The sequence below is a fragment of the Neovison vison genome, chromosome 8 (genome assembly GCF_020171115.1).
Source record: "Neovison vison isolate M4711 chromosome 8, ASM_NN_V1, whole genome shotgun sequence".
In the NCBI taxonomy this organism is placed as follows: domain Eukaryota; kingdom Metazoa; phylum Chordata; class Mammalia; order Carnivora; family Mustelidae; genus Neogale; species Neogale vison.
This window is the reverse complement of record NC_058098.1, coordinates 42,741,798-42,766,015: the sequence shown is the minus strand read 5'-3', so window position 1 is coordinate 42,766,015 and position 24,218 is coordinate 42,741,798. Positions and strand designations below refer to the sequence as shown.

The window sequence follows — 24,218 nt, the reverse complement described above, 5'->3', positions numbered from 1 at the left end:
AAGGAATGAACTATTGATACATGCAGTTTGGATGACTCTCTGGGATATTATGTTAGGCAAAAATGAAACAAAATAAAAACAAACACAAAGATCCCCAAAAGGTAACATACTCTATGATTCCATGTATATAATATTTTTGAGATGATGAAATTTTAGAAATGAATGACAGATTAGTGGTGATCAGGAGCTAAGGAAGGGGTGTAGATGGGAGAGCAATGGGTATGGCTATACAAGGACCCTGTTAATGATGGAAATATTATGTATCTTGACTATCTCAACGTCAATATCTTGGCTGTGCAGTTGTACCATAGTTTTGCAAGATGTTGCCACTAGGGGAAACTGAGTAAAGCATCCAAAGGATATCTCTGTTATGTCTTACAATTGGGATACGCATATATAATTATCTCAACATATGAAGTTAATTTTAAAAAAGCCTACTTAAAAGAGAGTGAACAAATGCAGGCAGAAACAGGAGAGGCCACTATACTTGGAAATAAAGGAATGGCATAGGCAGAGTTTCCCATTTTATATTTCTATGGTTTTGAGGACAGTTCTCAGCCTGAACTAAGTGAGATAACTAAAACTCCAATAGAAAGTCTGCAGTTTTTCTGGCTGAAAGAACCAGAGACAGAATGTGAGCAACTACAGCTGTTAAGAGGAGGAGGAGAACCCAGAGAGGTGAAGATCAGTCTCCTACTCTGTGTATTAGTGCTGTCCAAATCTCTGGCTGACCTCTGAACCATGCATGTATGGGAAACACTTCCAACAGTCCAGCTAGGCTAAGAGAACTGAACTGAGACTTGAGCTAGTTCTGCCTCTTCCCAAAAGGCAGAGTCTTCAATTTGAATCTAGCCAAGTTTATTGCTTTATAAAACAAACAGATAATTTAAGCATCAGTATTGTTTAGAGGAGTATAACAGAATCCAGAGTCTCCACAAAATCATATCCGTAACACCTAGAACACTATCCAAGATGGGCATAGGGAAACCTAGGAACTGTTCTTGATTCTTCCCTGTCTCTTGCTTTCTACAACCAACCCCTTTGTGAGACCTGTCTGATCTACTTCAAAAACACAGCTTCATTTCATCTGCTTCTCACCATCTCCAATATGACCTCCTTATCCCAGCCACCATCATCTCTGACCTGGATTACTAGCCAGGGCTCCTCACTGGTATTCCTGCTTCCTCCCTTGTTCCTCTGCAATTCATTCCTTGCACAACAGATAGAGCCACCTTTCTAATGTACAGATAATGTCACTTGCTATTGTTCTTAGGATATCCTCCAGCCTCCTCATCATGGCCCACAAAGTCTGGCCAGATTGACCCAACCTGTTTCTGTGGCCTCATCTCCACCTCTCATGCCCTTCCTTAACCACACTCCACTCTCACTGGCTTTGGTCTGCTCTTTAAGTATCCTTAGCACCTTTGTACTTGCTGTTCCCCTGATCTTCCTGTTATCACTCAATTTTCAGCTCAAATATTACCTCCTCTGATAGATCTTCCCTGGAGATATCACCCCCCACTAGAGCCTGACAGTCATGGCTACATTCCCTGGTTTTTTTATGAATCTTGGAGTTACCAACTCTGTGTTTGTTTACATTATCTGTCTTCCCCAGATGGAGTGTTAGCCCCACATGGGACTTTGCCTATCTTGCTTATTGCTTTTGCATATCTGCAGTGCCTGGAATAGCACATAATATACAATAGGTTCTTATCCCAGATAATTCTGATCTATTATGCACAATAGTTTTCCCAAACCCAGAGACATAAAACAACACCATTTAATTATGCCCACAGATTCAGACAAGACCCAGCAGGAATAGCTTGTTTCTGTGTCATAATGTCTGGAGGCTCCGCTGGGAAAATTGGAGTGGTTAGGGGTATCTCAAAGGACTTGGTTAGGGCTAAAGAATCCACTTCCAAGAGGTTTTCCTCACTCACATATCTGGTGTCTGGGCTAGAATAGTTGGGAGGTTGGGCTCAGCTGAGAAGGTTGGGTGGAGTTTAGCCAGGTGATCTCAGGGTCATCAGATTCTTTATATGGTGGTTTAGCCTTTCAGTGAACTGGGCTAGAGCTTTGTAGCCTAAGTCACAAGGCAGAGCTTCCACCATATTCTGTTGATCAAAGCAGTTAATGGGACTCTATATCCCATTTTTAAAAAAATATTTTATTTATTTTTTTGACAGAGAGAGATCACAAGTAGGCAGAGAGGCAGGCAGAGAGAGAGAGGAGGAAGCAGGCTCCCTGCTGAGCAGAGAGCCCGATGCGGGACTCGATCCAAGGACCCTGAGATCATGACCTGAGCCGAAGGCAGTGGCTTAACCCACTGAGCCACCCAGGCGCCCTCTATATCCCATTTTTGATGGGAGGAATGTAAAATAATTTGTAGTCATTAAAAAAACTAAATGAATGAATGAATGAACAAATGAATGAATCTATATTAGGGTATGCCTAGGTGATTGGTCTCATATATCAATCATTGAAGTCAAAGCCAATACTGAGCAATTTCTCCAAAGGATGGCACTTATATAAATACATTTTTCCTCCATGCCAATTTAGTTAGAAGGTCCTTCCTGTTGCCTGCTCTGTTCCTTGCTCCCCTGACCTGCATGAACAAATCAGTGAGTGAGGACATGAGTTACTGCACTGAATTTTCTAACCCCTTGACTTCCTTCTCAAGCCACTGATGGCAGATGCTGGAACATACATATAGGTCTCCCAGACTTCACATGATGTGAAAAGTTGAAAAATATGGATCCTTTCCACTCCCACTCTCCACAATGAGGGTTTAAAAACCATCCTAAGAACTTGAGCCTGAAGGACAAAAAAAAAAAAAAAAAAAAAAGAACTTGAGCCTGGAATTGGATCAAGAGATGGATCAAGAGATCAAGAGAACACAAGCATTGTAAGCAGTTGCAAGCAATCTTCAAGAAGATGGTAAAGGAATGAAGAGGCTTCTTCCCAAAAGCTAGTCAAATGATGGAGGTTGAAACACAAATACACACGTACTTAAAAAAAAAAAAAATCAGGGGCGCCTGGGTGGCTCAGTGGGTTACGGCCTCTCCCTTCAGCTCAGGTCATGATCCCAGGGTCCTGGGATCGAGCCCCGCATCGGGCTCTCTGTTCAGTGGGGAGCCTGCTTCCCTCTCTCTCTTTGCCTACTTGTGATCTCTGTCTGTCAAATAAATTTATAAAATCTTTAAAAAAAAATCAAACATGGCATTGAACTGAAAGCTGAAAGACCTCCAGCATCAAAGCCTCTTGAGGGATCCTGGGTGAGGCAGGCTTCTGGTCCCTATGCTTCTTAATCATTTCCTTCCCCCTCACCTCCTCTTCCCTCCCTAGTGCAACCCAGTCTGCCTGTATCCCCACTGAAGGGACCCCACTAAGGTTACCAGTGACATCTTTGTTGCCAAACCACAAGAGCCCTTTTTGGTTATTTTCTTGCTCAGCCTCTGAAAAAATGATGTTGCCTTTTGGAAGGTCTCTTCTCTCTCGATTGGCCATGGAACCACTCTCTTGCAGTGTCCCTGCCACACGCTCCTTCCTGGTGTATGAGCATGTCCATCTGTACCCTCTTGCCCTGAAAACTTGGAGTCACCCCCAGTTCTGTCCCATCTGTATCTTCAGTTTATGTTCTGGTGACCCCCAAAGCTCATCTCTTACCTTCTTCCTCTTCTTCCTGACTTCAGAACCACAGGGTCATCTGCTTATAGGACATTGGCCCTCAGATGCTGCATAGACATCTCCAGCACAATGTATGCAAAAGGGAACTTATCAGCGTCTCCTACAAACCTCTTTCTTGCTCTGTTTCACTTTCACCACTTCCCCAAATCCTGGGAAGGAGGGCAGTGCGTACAGAATATCTCCTAAATCTCTTTCCTTGATTTCATGCCCTAACACTGTCCTGGCTGAGACCTTGCTTTGTCTCATCCAGATTCCTGCAGTTACCTCTGACCCTGCCTTCCCTCCCCCTACCCTCTCCAGGCTGTAATCATAGTGACATGACCTTTCCTGCTTAAACCTTCCAGTGTCTCACATCATAGTCAGGATAAAATTAAAAGATCCAGGAATAACACATGAGGTTTTGGCTGATTTTGTCTCACCTCAGGTAGCTGCAATAAGGCTCCAATTGAGTCCGGGTTTTACTTACTGACTCAAAGTGTGACTTTAGGCAAATAACCTTTCTGTGTCTTATGCTCTCCATATACAAAGCAAACAATGATTCTTACCTCTGTTATGACAGTGCAGTAAAAAATGCCTGGCATATGGTGAATTGTCATTGTCACTCTCGTCTTTATGGAGAAGTCCCCATCCCCACATGTATCCTGCACTCAAGATACAGCATCCCCCCAAACTCCAAGGTTCTCTTGTTATTCCCCCAAGCTAGGGTCAGACTGTTACCTTTTCCTCTGCTTGACATTTCTATCTTCTTCCTTCCCCACTTTTCCCCCCTAGCTTCTCCTTCTCAAGACCCCACTCAGGAATCACACCTTTCAGAAAGCTTCCTCTTCTTCTTCCAGCCTCTGACCACAACTGGGCTGGGGTCCCTGGGCTCCCAGGGCACATCTTTGTTTAGTTTACCAGAGATAGCATATTCCTGACTATAAGGCAGATTACAGTTATCAACATGTTTTTCCCTGTAAATATTTTTCAAACTTTTTGAATTTGTTACAACATTGAAAAGTTGGGAATCTTGCAAGAAAATCTGGGTTTCTGGCAAGTCTTAAAAAACTGAAGGAGATCACAACATGGCCACCTGAGTGCCAGCTGCTCCCTTTCCAGTTTGCCACACTCCCCACTGCTCCCTACTGTCTGACACCCAGCTGCTTCACTTATTGTCTTAGCTCCATATACACCACTAGCCAGTGATTCCACTCTTTTGGCATCCACCAAAAGACATATACAAGAATATTCTCAGGAGCATCATTTGCAATAGTCCATAAAGAGACCAGTCTATTCATACAATGAAATCGTATATAGACATTGTTGTCTGCAACATTATACATGAATATCATACACAAAACTCACATAACATGGATAGAGCTGGACACAGATGTGTACATGTTGCAGGTGCCCATCATGTCAAATTCAAGAACAGTCAAAACAATCTCTGCTGCTGGGTATCAGTACAACAGACATAGGGAAGGTAAACCTGTCTGAAAGGGGCATGAGTGGCCTTGAGCTGTTGATAATATTCTGGTCTTGATCTGGGTGGTGGTCACCTGGTAATATTCAATTTCTGAAAATTCTCCATGTGGCTAATCTATGATTTATACACCTCTCCATGTGTCTGTTACACTTGAACAAAAATTTTTTTTAAAAGATCGTGTTCCATAACTTGATTACCCATCATAGTCATAAAACTTTGCTCTAAATAACCTCATTCTTGCCAAAATTCAAATGGATTTTTATTTATTTTTTTTAATTTTTTAAAAAGATTTTATTTATTTATTTGACGGAGAGAGATCACAAGTAGGCAGAGAGGCAGGCAGAGAGAGAGAGAGAGGAGGAAGCAGGCTCCCTGCCAAGCAGAGAGCCCGACGCGGAACTCGATCCCAGGACCCTGAGATCATGACCCGAGCCAAAGGCAGTGGCTTAACCCACTGAGCCACCCTGGCGCCCCTCAAATGGATTTTTAGAAGACAGAGATTTGCCATGTTGGGAATATTTAAGAAATCATTTTGGACACTAGTGGCCATTCTAATGGAGGAATTCCAGAATGCTCTGAGCCAGTAATGGGTAGCCCCCACTCCTACCCAGTGGCTCAGGTAGGGCAAATTAGGAGGAAAAGCTCTTTGGTCCTTGAGGTGGGCCTTCTTGCTGGTAGAGGTGACTTAGGAATGGCCCTGTGATCGTGACTGGTTCTGAATTGGCTTCCTTGAGACAGACCTATCTCTAAGGCTACATTAATTATGGGACATTGTTTGTGCATTGACTTACAGACCCTTTAAAAACACTGCTTATGAGGTTGGGAATTTTGATCTTCTGCCTGCTGCAGAAACCCCAGGAGCCTGGCCGGAAATGTCCCACAATGGGAGGCTCCTGAGGGACTCCCTGCTGCTTTGCCAGATGGGGCCAGAGAAGGGATTTCCCGGCTTCCTGTGGGTTTCCTCTCCTGACTCCTGCCTGTATGGCAGCCTGGGCTATGCAGGAAACCACCCACTTGTGGGGGCGTGTAGGCCACTGTCCCTCGCCTTTGGGCATGGGGAGCCTACTCCTTGGGAGGTGCTGGTGAGATCCCAGTACCTGGGTCTGTACAGGAAGCAGCTCAGGGGCCGTAGGCTGGCTGGGCCACTGGTGGGCTCTTTGCTACGTGGGCTCTGGGAAGGTTTGATCTCCTTTCAGAAGCACATCTTTGTACTCCCCAGTCACCAGTGGGCTTCTGTGTCAGGGTTCACCTCTTCCAGGTTTCACTGTAGGGGCAGAACAAATAGTCCTGTGAGCAGACTCTTGTCTAGTTTGCTCCAGAGGTGAGTCAAGAAGGAACTACCAATAAGGACTTGTTCGAAGACCAGACTGCCACTGCTGTCCAGGGAGAAGGGTGCATGGAGCCACTGGTTTTATAAGAAAGATTCTCAGTGCTAGCCATCAGCACAATTCAACACAGACTTAGTGAGCTCCCACCCATGCCCAGCACTGGGCCAGGTTCTAATGAGGAAGTAGGTGAGTGAGCTATAGGGAGACTGGGGAAACGTGTTCCAGGCACAGAAAACAGCCATTGCAAGCCCATTGAACCCACTGCTAGGGAGTGGGTCCAGGTGTTTAAGTGACAACAAAGAGGCCAGCAGCTAGATCGGAGAAAGTCAGTGGGCAGAGAAGAGGCAGCGAGAGAAGGAATGGGCCCCGACTGTGTAGGGCATACTGGGCCACGGTAAGGAATTGTTTTACTTTGAGTGACATGTGGTCCAGCTAACTCAAAGCCATGTTTAGCAGACTGACTCAGCTTTCTAGAAAAGCATTAGCATTAAGAATCAAAAGCCTTAGGGGAACCTGGGTGGTTCAGTCGGTTAAGCCACTGACTCTTGATTTTAGCACCAGGCTCTACCCTCAGTAGTGAGTCTGCTTGGGATTCTCTCTCTCTCTCTCTCTCTTCCTCTTTCTCAAATAAATAAATAAATCTTTTAAAAAAGAATAAAACACTTTTAAAATGTCCCTGCTTATTCACCCATTTAGACCCATTTTTAGCCATCTTCCTTAAGGAAAGAATGAGAAATGTTATATTTATGGCTTCATCCATCCATCCATCCATCCATCCATCCATTCATTCATTCAATAAAAAATGTATAGCTACTCATAAAAGCTTTGTTTTTATTTGGCTCTAAAAAGCAAATAAACAGCTAAAAGCCCCAAACTAGGGGCATAATTGAACCCAGTATTGTACATACATTTGATGAATTGCTATAGAAATGGTAAAAACTATTTTCCAAAGTTTGAGGAGGGAAAACAAAACATATAAATAAAGGGAACAGGATAACTGATGTTTGATAGGATCTCAATTTGTTTTTTATTTTTTAAAAGATTTTATTTATTTATTGGACAAAGGGAGAGAGAGAGATCACAAGCAGAGGGAGCAGAAGAAGGAGAAGCAGGCTCCCTGTTGAGCAGAGAGCCCAATGCAGGGCTTGATCCTAGGACTCTGAGATCATGACCTGAGTGAAAGGCAGACCCTTAACCAACTGAGCCACCCAGGTGCCCTCAATGTGTTTTTTTAAAAATGCACACAGAAAACATGGACACATGGACACACTACAACACAGATGAGACTTGAACACTTTATGCTCAGTCAAAGGAGCCAGTGTCCAAAGACCCCATATTGTATGATTCCGTTTACATGAAGTATCCATAATAGGTAGGTCTATAGAGATAGAAAGTAGCTGAGAGGCTGCGGGGGGGATGACTGCTCATTACTAATGGGGTTTCTTTTGGGAGTGATAAAAATATTCTGAAACTAAATAGTGGTGATGGCTTGCATAATTCTGTGAATATACAAAACACTCCTGAATTGTACATTCTAAAGGGGTGAATTTTACACCATATGAAATATATTTCAATAAAGTTGTTCTTAATGAACATATACCCATGCCACTGAAGAAAGACTGAAAAGGAATACGATAAAATATTGGATGGTAGGGTTTTTATGGCTGGTGGGGGAGCGGGTTATCAATTTTCTCCTCTATTTCAGTAATGGTGGCAAGTTTGCAAAATGATAAAGAAAAGGGACAAGTATGGCATGGAACAGAGCTGTCTCGGGGACCTTCTGGGAATCTCTTCCATCTTCCTCACCCACCATGGCAGTGATTTGTGACGTATGCTCCAATTTTCCAGCAGACAGCACCACCTGGTCCCATTGGGGTTGGACGGCACCACGTGACTCGTTCTGGCCAATGATTTTTTGGTGAAAGTGACATGTCACTTCTGAGCTGGAGCATGTAATTGCCCACGTGAGCGAGCCATCCCCAAGGCTCTTTCTGTGGAGGTAAACTTCGAACTTTCAGGAGGGGGGCTGCTCCGTCAGCCTGGGTCCTAGAGTCACAGCAACACAGAACAGTCCTAGCAGACCCGAGATGAACATATGAGGTGAGTGGGAAAGAAAGCTTTGTGGGCTTTTTTTTTTTTTTTTTTCAGTCACAGCCCAGCCCAACTGGCACCAACTCCTGTGTGTAAATCATGAGATATAAAGAGGCACCACCACCATTAATCATCTGTAGCTGTTGTCCAGAACAAATCAGGACAATAAGAACCCAACACCCTGCTGTTAGGCATCCTACCTCCTTTTATGTTTAAAATGTCTTTATGTTTATTTTATTTTATTTTATTTTTCTTTTCAGCATAACAGTATTCATTGTTTTTGCACCACACCCACTGCTCCATGCAATATGTGCCCTCTCTAATACCCACCACCTTGTTCCCCCAACCTCCTACCCCCCACCCCTTCAAGACCCTCAGGTTGTTTTTCAGAGTCCATAGTCTCTTAAGGTTCACCTCCCCTTCCAATTTCCCTCAACTCCCTTCTCCACTTTATGTTTATTTTATAAATAAATAAACAAGGGAATCAGATCTTCTCCTCATGGCACAGACAAGTCAGGCGCTTTGTCTGTGGTTCCCACACCCACTCAGTGGCACTATCTAGTAGCCCCTAATACTGGTCCAGAAAGATCCAGTCACAGGGCCCAGTTAAGTAATACAACAGCAGAGTTTGTTCAATGATAAACCAAAGGCTTGGCTATGGAGGGAGACCTGGAGTGAAGTGACTTGCAGAATCGACTTCTTTGGTCCTCAGTTTTCTCATGTGTGAGACACTCCCCCTGGGAGGATTTGGGGTGCTGGCCTGGTGCGGTGTGCTCAACCATTCCTAATTCTGCATTTCTGTATTTAGAGCACCAAACATTGAAAAGCTATGTATCTACATATATAAACCCACGTACATGCACATATACTCATATACATACATGTGTGTAGACACACAGAAGTGACACATATACATACAAACACACGTAGATACATATATGTGTAAATAGATACACACACATCCATATACATACATATTTCCAAAAATACTTGCTAAAGGCTTATCCCCATGACTCAGTATTTTCAGAAATTTCCAGGAATAAATCACCCTGCCCCCCACCACTGATAACTCTTGCCTTGCCCTCTGAGATGGTCCCAGTTTTATCCTACCTTCTTCCACTCTGGGGATCCACACTCTTTACAAAATACTTAGTTCAAAGCTTTGCTGCATTGTTTCCCACGCCACACCACCATTGCTTGGCTTTTGCGTATGAGCCATGGGATCCCTCCCGTTATCACCATTTACCAGGATATCACTCAGGGTGCCCTCTGCAAAATAAGCAGGAGCTTCCCATCTTACACCTGAGGGTCACACATTCTAGTTATTCGCTCCAGCAGCATCACAAACTCCCACCAAAACATAGCGGCTTAAAACAATAGGATTTATTTCTAAGGGTTTCTGGGCTCGTTGGGTGGTTTTCTGGCTCTGGGCCAGGCATGGGCTGATCTCAGCTGGACTCATTCATGGATCTGAGGTCAGCTGATGGGTTGACTGGTCCAGGGTGGCCTCACTCTAATGGCTGACTGTTGGCTAGCTGTTGACCAAGGCAATGGAGACAACTGACCCGTGTGTCTCTTATCCTCCAGCAAGCTAGCTCAGGCTTGTTGGCATGATCATCCCAAGGGTACAAGAGAACAAGCGGAAGCCTAGGCTCACAACTGTCACAGTGTCACATCTGCCATATTCTTTTGGCCAAAACAAGACCAAGGTTAGTCCAGATTCAACAGGAAGGGAGGTAGACTCTGTCTCTTGGCAGGAGAAGCTACAAAGTTGTGTAAGGGGTGTGGGTACAAGGAAGAGTAAAGGATTGTTGGTTGTAAAGCAAGATCTTTCTTAGATGCAGGGAGCGAGGCTGCCCTGTTCTGGGTTATTGGCACCATTGAGGTCCCCATCCCCACACATTGCTGCCAAACACTAACCTGGCTAGGACAGAGAGCTTGTAGGGACTCTACAGGTTCCCACAACTCACTTTCTCTGGGCCATCTGGGTTTTCGTTTCCCCTCATAGCTCCTTCTCCTGCCCCTTCTTCTTTCTCACTTTCTTCCCCATCCACAGCTTGTTTAATCCTGATCTCCCTCTTTAACACCAAGCTCAAATGTCACCTCCTCCAAGAAGCCTTCCCTGACCACTCTCATTAATTTCCACCTCTCCTTTCTAAAAATAACAATAAACACTCAGTGTTTCACATCTTAATACTTGGGTTTTTAGAGTTACTACGCATGAATCTCTTGTCAGGTGCCAGGAAACTTAATCTTCACAGAACTTGGGCAGATACTATTATCGCTATTTTACAGATGGGCAGTGAGGCAGACAGGATGACTTTCCAAAGGGTTTTATAACCAGTGGTAAGGGATGGACTGTCTTCAAAGCTAGACCTGTCCTACTCCAAAACCCAGCCTGTAGCAGGAACTATGGGCACTCCACACCCCGTGCGCCCTCACCTATGCATGCGGCTGGCCCAACCTTGAACTGCCAATACATGACCTCCTCTCGGTGAGGTTCACTTTCCCCACGTGGCAAGTTGGAGAGCTGAGGGATTAACTTCCTGTGGGAGCAGTCCTCAATGAATGACTATTAAGATCAGGTGTCTCATTAAAAAAAAAAAAAAGGGGGCGCCTGGGTGGCTCAGTGGTTTAAGCCTCTGCCTTCAGCTCAGGTCATGATCTCAGGGTCCTGGGATCGAGCCCCACGTCGGGCTCTCTGCTCAGCAGGGAGCCTGCTTCCCTTCCTCTCTCTCTCTGCCTGCCTCTCTGCCTACTTGTGATCTCTCTCTATCAAATAAATAAATAAATAATAAAAATAAATAAAAATAAATAAATAAAAATAAATAAATAAAAAATCTATAAAAAAATCATTAAAAAAAAAAAAGAGCAGGTGTTAAGCTACCCCAGGGTGAGGTGACTGAGTGTCTGTGCTACACTGGCTCCCAGAATCCCCTGGGCAGAACTGAGGTCAGTTGCCCACAGTGCCGGAGATGGAACACCTTTATTGGCTGCTTTCTCCTTCCTGCCACACAGCCCACTCCCCTACTGTCATTTCCTGGGAGCATTCCTGAATGCACTACTTTCCCTTAGACCCTTGTCATGGGGTACACTTTTGGGACAGTCCAAGCTAAGATACACCTTCTAACATCTTGACTGCTTTCCCCTCATCTTCCAATCATCTCTTGTTAAGCTGTAAGCTACTCGAAGCCAGAGAAACTTGTTATTCCCTTTGCCTTTCCCTTAGCATCTAACCATGCATAGAACCTTAGACGCGGGGCGCCTGGGTGGCTCAGTGGGTTAAGGCCTCTGCCTTCAGCTCAGGTCATGGTCCCAGGGTCCTGGGATCGAGCCCCTCATCGGGCTCTCTGCTCAGCAGGGAGCCTGCTTCCTCCTCTCTCTCTGCCTGCCTCTCTGCCTGCTTGTGATCTCGTCTGTCAAATAAATAAATAAAATCTTAAAAAAAAAGAACCTTAGATGCTCCATAAATACTAACTGAAATCATTTATTAATTCACAGATACCCCCAAACTACAGATATTGGGCTAAGAGTCGATACTCAGCCCCCTCCTTGCATATGGTTGGCTCCTGATTAAGATGCTACTCAAATCTGTGACAATTGGTAAATATTCTCAGGCACCAGTCCTTTCCCAAGTCATTGAAACAACTCTCCTGTCAAGCAGAAGATAAACCTTTGACATGGCTGAGGACACATGTTCTCTCTCAAGTGTCCTTGAAAATGCCTTTGGGGATCAGTGGCTGATGGGACCCTATAACATCCTGATCAAAATCTAATTTTTATTGGTTGTCCTTTCTTATCCACTCATCTCCCTAACGAGTGTATAATATACAGTGTCCTATACTCGTATGGTGGAACAGAATGGGATAAGCTGATAGCTGGGCTCGCTTCCAGCTCAGAGTTATGAATTTTTTCCCAAGTGTCATGGGATGACCAAGCACTCAGGGGGTCAGGCTCAGAGGAGAGCCCAAGAACAGAGACAGAGATTCTACTCTGAACCATGTATTTAACACATACTATTTCAAGTAGTCCAACCTTCAAGGCAGAGTAATCACCTTCCTGCCCCCGTTTTATGGGTAAAGAAACCAAGGCTCAGTGTTAAGTAGCTTACTCAGGATAAGGTGCTGGTTGGCAGAGCTGGTATTCACAACTGTGCCTGGCTGCCTTCAGAGGCAATATTCTTTCACCCACCCTGGACTGCTGTTCCACTGAAAGGTTTGGTTGGGTTTTAATGCAGCACTGTTTGCCAGGGTGAGGACATGTGTTAGGCTAGAAGGAATGTATCAGTTAGACATTGTTGCATAGCAAAATGTCCCAAACATTAGTGGCTTTGCATAGCGATCCTTTATTCCTGCTCACACATCTGTGAGTTGGCTGAGGGTTGGCTGATTTAGGGTGGGCTCTGCCGGGCAACTTTCCATCAAGCTGCAGGTCTGGCTGGCCTCGGGTCCTTGCTGCCAATTTTCCTCACATCAGTTTTGCTGGGGTTCATTCTAGGAGCCTGAAGGGGCTGCAGTTATCCAAGGAGCTAGCTCTTCTCCCAACATTCACAGAGATATGAAAGAGCAAGTGGAAATGTACAATGAAGCTCAGAACTGACAAGCTGCCATTTCAAATTTATACTATTGGCCAAAGCAAATCATGGTCAAGTCTAAGTCAAGGGCCTGGGGGTTATTCTGCCTCTAGTGGGAGGGACTGCAATATCACATTTCAAAGGTGGAAAATACAGGAGGGTGAAGAATTGGGGCCAATAATTTTATTTATGAGAAAAACTAAAATCAGCACAGGAGAATGAATGGATGATGGGGAGCATTCCTAATGTCTGTAGAGAAAATTATGGGGAACAGGATTCATCCTCAGTGTCCCTCCAGTTACACTACACAAAGAACATGTACCCTGGTTTTCAATTATCTGTGTTAGGGTCCCCCTGTAGAGGCTCCTTAACGTTGGAAGCCCATCTCCTTCAAGTTTCTCATTTCCCTAATCTTCCTACATGATCCTAGACATCAACCCGATTAAAGGGACAAATTTCAGCAATATGGGAGGTGTGTGAAAATGGAGGGAAGAAAAAGGCTACTTCCTACTTTGCTTTCCCTAGAGCCAAAAGCTCTTGTCTTAGAAAATGAGTAACTTTGGGGTACCTGGGTGGCTCAGTCAGTTAAGCATCCAACTCTTGGTTTCGGCTTGGGTGCTTAGAGTCTAATCTGCCTCAGATTCTCTCTTCCTCTCCCACTGCCCACCCTCCCCCCCACATTTGCACGTTCATGCATGAGCACTCTCTCTCTCTCTCTCTCTCTCACCATGACTGGGTGTTAACTCCCAGGCACTTCCTCCCTGCCCTGTGCCTGGGTGGATCCCCACTCCTACAACCAGAGGTCCTTGTTCTCAGAGGCTACTCAGTTGCTTGCTGAGGGAAGTTACTAGGCACTGTTATAACAGTGAATGCCAAAGGATATGGGGTCATGCACCCACAACATCTGCCAACATTTTCTTGAATTTATTAAGCCTGTATAATGGATTCATCTCAACTGAATTATGCTAAGTGAAAGAAGCCATTCTTAAAAGGCAACATATTGTGTGATTAGATTTATTTGGCTTTCTGGAAATGTCAAAAATATTAGGGCAAAAACCAGATCATTGGTTGGGAAGGGGTGGGGAGGGGCACAGGGATGACTATAGGGGGGCATTAGGGAACTCTTTGGGGCAAAGGAAGTGTTCTCCGTCTTGATTCTGGAGGTGGTCATGGGACAGTGCATTTGTCAAAAGTCATAGAACTACATACCTAAAAAGGGCAAGTTTTGGTGACTATAACTTATATCTCAGAAACCTAACTACAATGCTCTGAAAAATATGTCTGCTGTATTAGTTGCTGTTTCAAGAAAGTTTAATTTTCTTGAGGACTTAATGACTTGCTTCTAAAAATAGAAGAAGGCAGAAGTGATATAAGGTGAGTCAGAGTCTGGGTCGTAAAAGGCGCTGTGGCTTCTTGCTTGCTCTCTTACTCCCTCTCGGGTGAACCACTCTGGAGGAAGCTAGATGCCACACCGTGAGTAGCCCTATGGAGAGCCCCACATAAGGCGCAGCGGAGGACTCCAGTGAACAGCCATGTGAGTGCAACGACTTGAAGTGGATCCTCCGGCCCTAGTCAAACCTTCAGATGACTGCTGCCCAGCTGCCCAGCTTGTGGGAGACCTGGAGACAGAGCCACTCAGCTAAGCCACTCTCAGGTTCCTGGCCCTAAGAAGCTGTGTAAGGTAAAATTGTTTGGTTTAAGCCTCCATGCTTTGGGTTCACGTGCTATGTAGCAACACATAGAACCAATACACCGGCTTAAAACTTAATCCCCACGTTAAAATAAAGGTTTGTTTTATATAAATTTATGCCTGAGATGTTTGGCATGCATGGGAGGTGAGTGACAGTTGTTTCCGGGTTGGAAATTTGGGGCCCGTTGTCTTTTGCCTGTCCTCTTTTATATTTGTGAACTACTTTGTATAATGAACGTATAACCTTCCAGTGAAACACAAAAATAATGACCCCAAGCCTGGGTGCCAGTACAGAGTGCGCCATTTACCCAGGCATCAGAGCAAGGAGGTGTGTGTCTAGAGGAAGCAGGAGCACCACTCCTTCAGACAGTGAGAACTCTCCTGGGCCTCACACTCGGTCGCGCCGCAGCAACAGATAAGCCACTTCTGGAACTCTGCTTCGTTCTTATGCATCAGAAGGAACTGTCCCAAGAGGATGTAAGCCTGTGGGGCCGGGGAGAGGCAGGGAGAAAAATGGGAAGGTTATAATAAACCTGCTCAGAAGTGCTCTTCTCCCACACCAGGACTCACATGAACATGGAAGGAAGGGGTACAGATCAGGTTTGAGGGCCAAGGACAGCACCTGGGCGATGGGGATTCTGGGACTGGACCTTGGTGAGATGGGAAGCCAAGTGAAATGCAGATCTCTCGGGTTGGGGTTGGGAGGCAGTGTGTCCCGCCTGGGGTAAACCAGAACCTGTCTTTCTCAACTTTAATGAGTGCATAAATCATGTGGGACCTTGTTAAAAGGGAGGTTCTGACTCATGAAGTCTGGAGGGGCCTGGAAGTCAGCATTTTGAACATGTCCCCAGCTGGTGCTGGTCCAGGGACAACATTTTGAGTAGCAACAGCCTAGCATACTCCCTTCTAATCCCTGATCTAACATTTCTCTCTCTCTCTAAATCAATCTCTCTCTTTTTAAGATTTTAAGTAATCTCTCCATCCAACGTGGAGCTCAGACTTAACAATCCCAAGATCAAGGGTGGCATGCTACACCAACTGAACCAGCCAGCACCCTTAGTATTTCTTCTTAACACACACACACACATATGCACACACACGCATGCACACAAGAAGAGGACTCAGAGATGCTCCCCGCCCCATTGCTTTCTCGGGTCAACCTTGCAGAGTTTCTAACTCTCATCACTGTTGACATCGTGGATAATTTTGCGCTGTTGGGGTGGGGATGGGGACTGTCCTGTGCATTGCAGCGAGTTTAGCCACATCCACAATCTCTATCCTTTAGATGCCAGCCTCCCAAATGGTGACGGTCATAACCGCCTCCAGACACTGCCACATGCCCCCTTAGGGATAAAAGCTCCTTCCACCAAGAGCTGCTGCATGTGGGACTGGTAGATGAAGGGCATCTTAACACCAGTCTGTTCTTGCAAACCAGCTGTGTGACCGCAGACAACTCCCTGAAGCTGAAGCGAGGACCCCGAGAATCCAGGTTTCAGTTTCTGCATCGCTTTAAAGCCACACAACGTGCCCTGCCCCACCTTGCAAAGTGAACGACGTGGATTCAATGTGAGAAACTAAGGAGACTGTCCTGGAATGCTCAGCCGGTGGGACGGGCATGGAACCTAACATGTAATAAACCTCGCCCATCCTTCCCTTCTGAAGAGTCTGCGTGTGTGAAAAAACGTAAGTAATACTAAGTATACCAGGACTGATAGCTCTTCGGGATCCTCTCGTTTTGTAACTACTACTCTTCAGCTTTTCACTGGTCTTTTGATAATCTTTCACATGATTACTGGCTAGGAGCAAGAGCTACCTGGAGAAAAGGACATCCAAGACCACATGGCCACATACTGACCCAGTTGCTCACTAAATGGCGAAGCCTGGAGATTTAAGGTCACATAAATGCCCGTCTCTCGTGGCTGGTTTGGGGGCTCTCCAGCCTGGAGGGAGTGAGAACCAGTGTCCTCGCCTGCCGTACTGGGCCTTCTCCAGGAAAACCTGCTGTTGTCTGTTTACTTTCAGTTACATAAAACAAAGCAAACTTCATCTTAACCAAAGGGAACATATTTTTCTTTTAAAAAAAGAAATTAAACGCTGAATTGCAGTTGTAAAATGTATCCAAGCTGTTGGAGCTTGGGGTTTCTTATTTTTAGTCATGGTCCAGTTGTTGAAAAGATTTAAAATAAAACATCCAGGTTGTCATGGTCGCTTTCGAGTGCTCTTTGAATCGTCTTTCTAGAAAAGCCATATTGTTGCTTAGAACAATCTTATTTTACATCATCAGTATCCTCGTATTTTCGTGGTGATTTTATGGAGATGTTTTTTAACTCAACATTGGAAAAAAAAATGAACATTTATTGAATGTTAATTGAGCCAGGTGCCCCAGTAGGTGTGGGGGTGAGGGTTGCAGACGTGAATAACAGGATCAAGGAACAAGGGGCTGTACAGGGAGAAAAAACATCAGTGATGATGATAAGTAATAGTAATAATAATAATAGTAAGTGGCCCTTGAATGCCTTTGACGGGCTCCAGACCCCTGGCATGTTTTAACCCTGTCCCATTTTCCAGATGAGGGTCACTGAGAATTTGAGAGGTTGAGATCTGTCTTCCTGAGCCCCATGCTTGCCCATCCTGACCATCTGCATCTGGCCTCGGAGGCCCTGCTGCTGGCATCAGCTGGTTGGGTGATCAGAGCCTCTCCACCCTCATCAGCCTCAGCAGCCAGGAAGCCAGGGAACATGATATATAGGACCAGAGGCAAATTTTCCAGAACGCTACAGGAAGAAGGCCCTCTGGAACTAAGTTGCCACCTGACTGTCCCTCGTCCACTCACGCTGCCACCCTCCAGTGGTGGGGATGAAAAGTTAGTCTGTTTCAACCCTGTTCCCAAGGGAGGCCATCGTCATGGTCCCCATGCCCAAAGCCTGTTCTGTTTCTCCTCTGGCTCCAGCAAGCAAGCCCCTCACCAAGGAGGAGAAAACCCCCACCTCTCCCTTCTTGGACCAAAGCTCACAAAAATCTGGCTGCGGGGAGGGTGACGCAGAGATGTGGAAACGTTGAGTAGACGTGGCTACCCCACCACCCTGGAAAGAGGTCCCCTTGGCCTAATGCTCTGCTGTGGCCATCTTGAAGCCCTCAGTAGAGGGACCAAGGGGCCTTGTATCTTCCTGTAGGGTTAGGTGGCTGGACCTGGTTCATGCCAGTGAAAATTTTCTGTCTTCACTGTGACACCTGGGCTTTTCTTTTCTTTTTTTTTTCTTTGCTTTTCTTTTGGTCACTGTTTTTTTAATTGGAATAAAGCTGACACTCATTTGTTTCCTTGACACCCTGCAGGTTTCACAAGGGGTTATACCTTCCGTCCATCACATGACCTTTGCAAACACATCCATGGTCTTAGCCATTGTTGACTCTCCGGCTTCTCCGACACGTCCGCCTGCAGCTGCCAGCTCTTCCAGGCCTAGAGTCAGTGCACTTAGGTGGCCACAAGAATTCGTTGTGGGATCAATGACTCTCTTTTCTTCTAACCGGATGCTGGCTCTTCAGCCTTCACCACCGCTGGTAGCCAGGGACAATCTTGAAAATCCAGTATTTCTCAATCGTTTCTGGTTTAAAACTCCTTGTCTCTAGGGCAAATGTTTGATCTGATGCAGGGCTTGCCGCCTCTTTCTTCTCCATGTCTCCCTGGGCTTTATGTACACTAAAAAATTATTTTCTAACTAAAATTCAGCTTTAATGAAGGAGGACCCTGGATTTCATCTGGCAATCCTAGGTGGGGTAACCCAAAAGTTGCATGACTGTCTCCTTGCAGGGTCCAGACATCGGGCTGGGGGGGGATGTCTCTGCATGACTACCCCCACCACCCCTAGACATTGTCTGCCCAGATGCAAATATCACTGCTTTCACCCGGAGAGACTTTGAGCAAGTCATGTGGCCACTCTGTGCCTGTTTCCCCATCAGTAAAACAGTATATATACCTTATAGGATTTTCTGAGGACAGAGCCTGACATACAACAAACATCATGCACAATTCTGCTGTTAGGAGAGCCTTAGGGAGCAGGTGGGCACCCAGAACACATACCCCTCCCCGATCTTCCAACTATCTTTCAGGAGGAAGATTCGGGCTTAAGGATAGAACTTTCTAACATCTTCAAAGAACATTGAACCAAACCAGATTCTCTGGATAGGATGACTTCAGGGTTCTCCTCCCAGTTATGCACCCTCTCCATAGGGCACTGTTCAAAGTCCCTGAATTACTGAGTGCCTAGAAATTCACTCGTCCCTGGGCAGGGTTTTCACGGGGAAAAGAGGAGCACAAAGATCATAGAACCATCCTGGGCTTCATAGGAGACATGGGAGAGCCCCAAAGGCAAGCGGTGTCTCTCTAGCATAATGAGTGTGCGTTGTGTGTGGAAAGAATAGTCAACAGGACAGATGTCCCAGCAAGGGGTCCTATTGAATACTCAGTGTTCAGTAGCACAACCTTGTTAGGCTGGGGTGGGCATGCGGAAGGAAGGCTTTCTTCCTGGAGAAGGTTCATTGCGAATGGAGTCCTGGAGGGAGTGAATGTCCATTTCAAGAGAGGAGGTCCTGCAGCCAGGAGGTCCCATCTGTGTTTGTGATTCATGGACTGTCTGGCTTGGGTGTGGAGTGGGTTGGGGAGCGGAATATAAGACAGAGCTAGAGCCAGGCCATGGAAAGCCTCTTGAACGCCTTGTGCACCAACGTATTTTCCCTTCCAGATCATTCCGTTGTCTCTTGAGGCCCTTCTGCTGTTAAGTCTAGATCAACACTTTAATATGAGCCAGCCACATATATATAATTTTTAGTTTTCCAGGAGCCACAGGAAAAGGGGGGGGCAATGAAGCAGGTGAAATTCGTTCTGATAATATGCTTTATTTTCTCCCACATTTTTAAAAATAAAATTTCAACATGTAATCAACAACAACAACAAAATTACAACTTTGCCTTGGGAGGGGGTATTTTAAAATCTTAAATCTTTGAAATCACAGTGTGTACTTTATATGTATAATACATCTCTATTCAGACAGGTGTTCCGCAGGTACCAATGGCCACTGGCCACCGTAGCAGACAGCAGAGATCTAGATTCTCAGAGATCTAGATCTGCCAAGGCTGACTGCCTGGGAGCAGGGCAGGCACTAAATCCCTCAGACAGAATGCAGCCAAATTTTTGACTGTCAAGGTCCGGAAGAGACTTGGGTGAATCCACAGAAGAAACAATAGTTTTCAAAGTCATAACAAAGCTGGGGGAGGGGACAACTGGACCTCAGCAGAGGCCCACAAAGATGGAGGATAGATAGCAGGAGACCCAGAAAGCTGTCCCTCTCTAAGGTCTCCTGCACGCAGAGTATAAAAATCCAGGAGCTCAGAGGATTCTAGGCCAGTGAAACAGCTTACTAAAATGGGGCATATATGTCATCACACATTTGTCCAAACCCACAGAAACTCTGTGAGTGAACCCTAATATAAGCTACGGACCCTGGCTGATTACGATGTGCCAATGTAAGTTCTTTGATGGTGATAGATGTACTACTCTGGTAGGGGTATGGCTCATGAGAGAGGATGTTCATGTTGGTGGGAGACAAGGGGGTACATGAGAAATCTCTGCATCTTCAGCTTCATTTTGCTGTGAAGCTAAAACTGCTCTAAAATAAAAGTCTAAAAAAATATAAAAGCACCTGCATTTTTATATGCTAAATCTGAGACCCTTTCCCTGCAGGATCTGTCTGTCCTGGAGGCTCTTCCTGCTGGCCCTATGCACTGACCAGTTCTCACCCCAAAGCACTTGTTCAAGTGCTTTGTTCAAGTGGCTTCTTTGTAGAAGCCACATCGGGTCTCCTGGATCCTTTCACAGGTTCAGCCAGGCTCCAGCCCAAACAGAGTCTTACCACTGAATCCCAGGGTACGCCCCCCCTGCCGTGGTAACCACCAGGACCCAGGTCTTCCTGTGTGGTTTGTGAACACGCAATCTACCGCCATTCTTGTCCTCACTTGGTGCTTTGATCAAGACACTAACTCTGAGGAGTTGTTTCTCCTTTGTGAAGTGGAGATAAGGAACGCCTAATCTCATTCGCAGGTGTGTCAGGGGCTCAAAGCAAAGGAGAAAGGTGAAATCCCCTAAGTGAGTGCTTGAAATTAGCGACCCTAGGAATGAGTAAGGCCTGGAGGTGGTGTGCTGGTCACCTTGCTCACCAGCAGGTCATGAACGTGAGAGGGGCCTGGCCATGCACAGGCAAACAGTTTCCTCTTCTCTACAGCTCTGACTCTGGGTGGTAAGTTCTGGGATGCCTGAAATTTACCCATTATTCATTCATTCCTTTATCTTAACTATGCCTATTGCCCCCCCCCACCAATAATCCTCATTTTAAACACAGTGAGGCTGGAAAAGACAAAACTCTAGGGATAGAAAACAAATCAGTGGTTGTCAGGGGTTGAGGGTGGGGACTATGAAGGGCACAGAAGGCACAAAGGAACATTCTGAAGTGTTGGGATTGCTCCGTGTCTCGATTGTGGTAGTGGGTTCATGACCATATCCATTTGTCAAACCTTGCAGAACTGTGTCCTAAAAAAGGTGAAATTCATGAAATTCACTGCGTATGAACAAAAATATTTCTAAGAGGCTGAGTCTGGCTGAACAAAAGCAAAAACCAAAAAACAAAACAAAAACCAACATTAAATCAAAGCAGAAGAAGCCAGAACAATGGGGTATCTCTGAGACTGGGGGATGGCACTGGTGGGGGAGAGACACAAGGGGATCATCAGGCATTCTGGAGGTATCCAATCACTGAATCTGGGGGTGCCTCCATGCGTTCATATACATATATATTATATATATATACATACTTATACAAATATATACATATACATTAAAAAATGTGTGTGTGTGTGTGTGTGTGTGTGTGTGTGTGTGTATGTAAAACTGCACTGAACCGGACCCTTCATATCAATGTTGGTGCATTCCACCACAATAGAAAAGAAAAAGAGAACTCAGGTCCTTCAAAAAAGGAATTGTTAATTTAAAATGCCTTCCCTAACCAGCCTTGCTTACTTCACTACCTGCTTGGGAAGGGTCCCAGCTCCTTTATCTGAGAGGAAAGAATCCAATCTACCTCAGCCATGGAGCTCCAGCTTTCCGGCAAAACCACCCAGTGGATATTAATGGGCCCGTGGATTGGGGTGATATTCAGAATGTTCCAAAACTGGTATTAAGCAGTGGTTCAATCAGACAACTAGAGGCCCAGTAGTTCAGAGGCCCCCTGGAAACAGCTGGGCATGGGGTAGGTGCACACCTTCCTGATCGTCAGCCGTGCGGGCAGCAGTTCCCAGCCTCGTCAGGCATTTCTGCAGCATCTCCCCGCACCATAGTATAGACTGACATTAGAAACCAGAGGGCCAGAGGGAATTTAAAAAAAAAAAAGAACAAAACCGGAGAGGAGCAACAGGAGCTGTGGGCGAGATCTCTCGACCAAGCGTGCAATGCTCCGCGTGAATTCCCATCCGCCTGTGTGTGTGCTCACTCTCCTTGGGAACTCTTGGGTTCTTCATTCTCTCCTAAAGTTCCATCAGCTTTAAGAGCACCATTAAAAAAACAAATAACTACATAGAAAAGAATGTTCGGATTCCACTGGATATCCCTGAGGCCATTCTTGGGCTGTGAGTGACGTCTTAGAACAATTGACATCCTCTTACTCTGGTGTAGACCTCAGTCTGCGGTTAGTCCACCTGCCATTGCCAAGCTGATGCCCTGGTGGGGCAGGTGAGAACCCCATGAGCCTCTTCCTGGAGGTAGGAAGTGTATGCAAATCATCCATCCGGACAGCTCAGCCCCAGACTCGGGCGGCTGGCTCGCTTCTGTTGACCTCTGAGTGTTTGAACACCAAGGGAATCAAGCCCAGCCCAGCTGCTCTGAGCCAAAGCCATTCAATTTGCTCATCATCTACTGGCCCTCAGGGCTGTCCAAGCATGAGGGGTCGGTAGTGTTGAAGCAAGTGGCGCTCTGCCAAGTGGCGGCTTTGCTCTGTGACGGCCCCTTGCAGGGACACATAGCTGTGGCTACCATCTGGCAGTGCTAGGGGAAGGGAGGCTGGAGAGCAAAGCTGGGGCAAAAAGAAAAAAATGAATTACCTTGTTGAAACCTTTGGTGACCAAATTGATTGCAAGCTCACGGCTGATCCCGTCCACCCAGGCAACATCCTTTTCTCCAATGGGTTCAGAGAGGAAGGCTCTCAGCCTGGGAGACATGTGATCCATCTTCTGTAACAGCAGTGGGAGAACAGGGTTAGGAGGTGGCTGGCTGCTCACAGTGAGAGAGGACGCTGGGGGACTGCCCTGCTGAGGGATGGGGACAACAGATGGAAGGCTTCCTTCCACCACCCAGTATGTATTGGGGACTTAGGGATGTCAGTGGCCTAAAGTCCTCAACACATCCTTGCCCTAAAGTCCTCAACACATCCATTCCCACCTGGATGGGCTGAGAAATGTACAATCATGGCCCGGGATGAGTCCAGTTAATTCCACCAAAGAGGTGCATTTAATGCTAAGAACTGAGATGGGTTTATCTCTGCTGCTCTTCCCATCCTCCATGCTTAAAGGAACATTGCTTCTTGAGAGCAGAATTGTGGTTGGAGAAATGACGATATGTTGGTCAAAAGGTACAAAGGTTAGTTACATGGAATGAATACATTCTGAACATCTAATATACACCTCCATAATAATAGTTAACAATAATGTATCACATGCTTCAAAATTTCTAAGAGGGCAGATTTAAAGTACATCTTCCCACATGCACATAAGAAAAAGAATACCTATGTAGAACTAATGGATAAGTTGTTGAGCTTGATCATGGTGCTCTTTTCGGTGTCTCTATGTCAATCAAACTGTACACCTTAATATAAACAATTTCTCTAAGTCTAAGATATCTCAATAAAGTGGTCTTAAAGAAAAAAAAAGAAATAATTGTTCCTCTTTGCTAATTAACCTACCTCCTCTCTTTACTACTTCTCATACTTTTAAAAAGATTTTATTTATTTATTCATGAGAGATAGAGAGAGAGGCAGAGGGAGAAGCAGGCTCCCCACTGTGCAGGGATCCCATCGCAGAACTCGATCCCAGGACCCTAGGATCATGACCTGAGTGAAGACAGAGGCTTAACCATCTGAGCCACCCAGGCACCCTCTTTTTCATATTTTTATTTTAGCATTTATCACACTCTGTAATGGTTGTTTAGTGACACATAACAGAAAATGCTTCAACTGGATCAAACATCAAAGAAGACCTTATATATCTCCAAAGCCCAAGGGTAAGGATGGGTATGGTACAATCTGGGCCACAGCTCCACTATCTCTGATTCTTTCAACTTTTCTTCCT

The 24,218-nt window shown here is 45.6% G+C and overlaps 1 protein-coding gene across 1 annotated transcript; it reads right to left on the bottom strand.

Annotated features, from left to right (window-relative positions):
• Window positions 1-15,170: 15,170 nt before the first annotated feature.
• On the bottom strand, window positions 15,171-23,102 carry BANF2 (BANF family member 2). The gene is made up of 2 exons (XM_044262395.1): window positions 22,977-23,102; window positions 15,171-15,317 (listed from the first exon to the last, which is right to left on the bottom strand). Exons 1-2 carry the CDS (start codon window positions 23,100-23,102, stop codon window positions 15,171-15,173), a joined length of 273 nt encoding a protein of 90 aa, XP_044118330.1.
• Between the last annotated feature and the right edge of the window lie 1,116 nt (window positions 23,103-24,218).

Coding starts and splice junctions, on each gene's coding strand:
- BANF2 (XM_044262395.1), bottom strand. CDS start 23,102: ATGGATCACATGTCTCCCAGGCTGAGAGCCTTCCTCTCTGAACCCATT. Junction 15,318..22,976: donor TCACCAAAGGTTTCAACAAG/GTAATTCATTTT, acceptor CCGGCCCCACAG/GCTTACATCCTCTTGGGACA.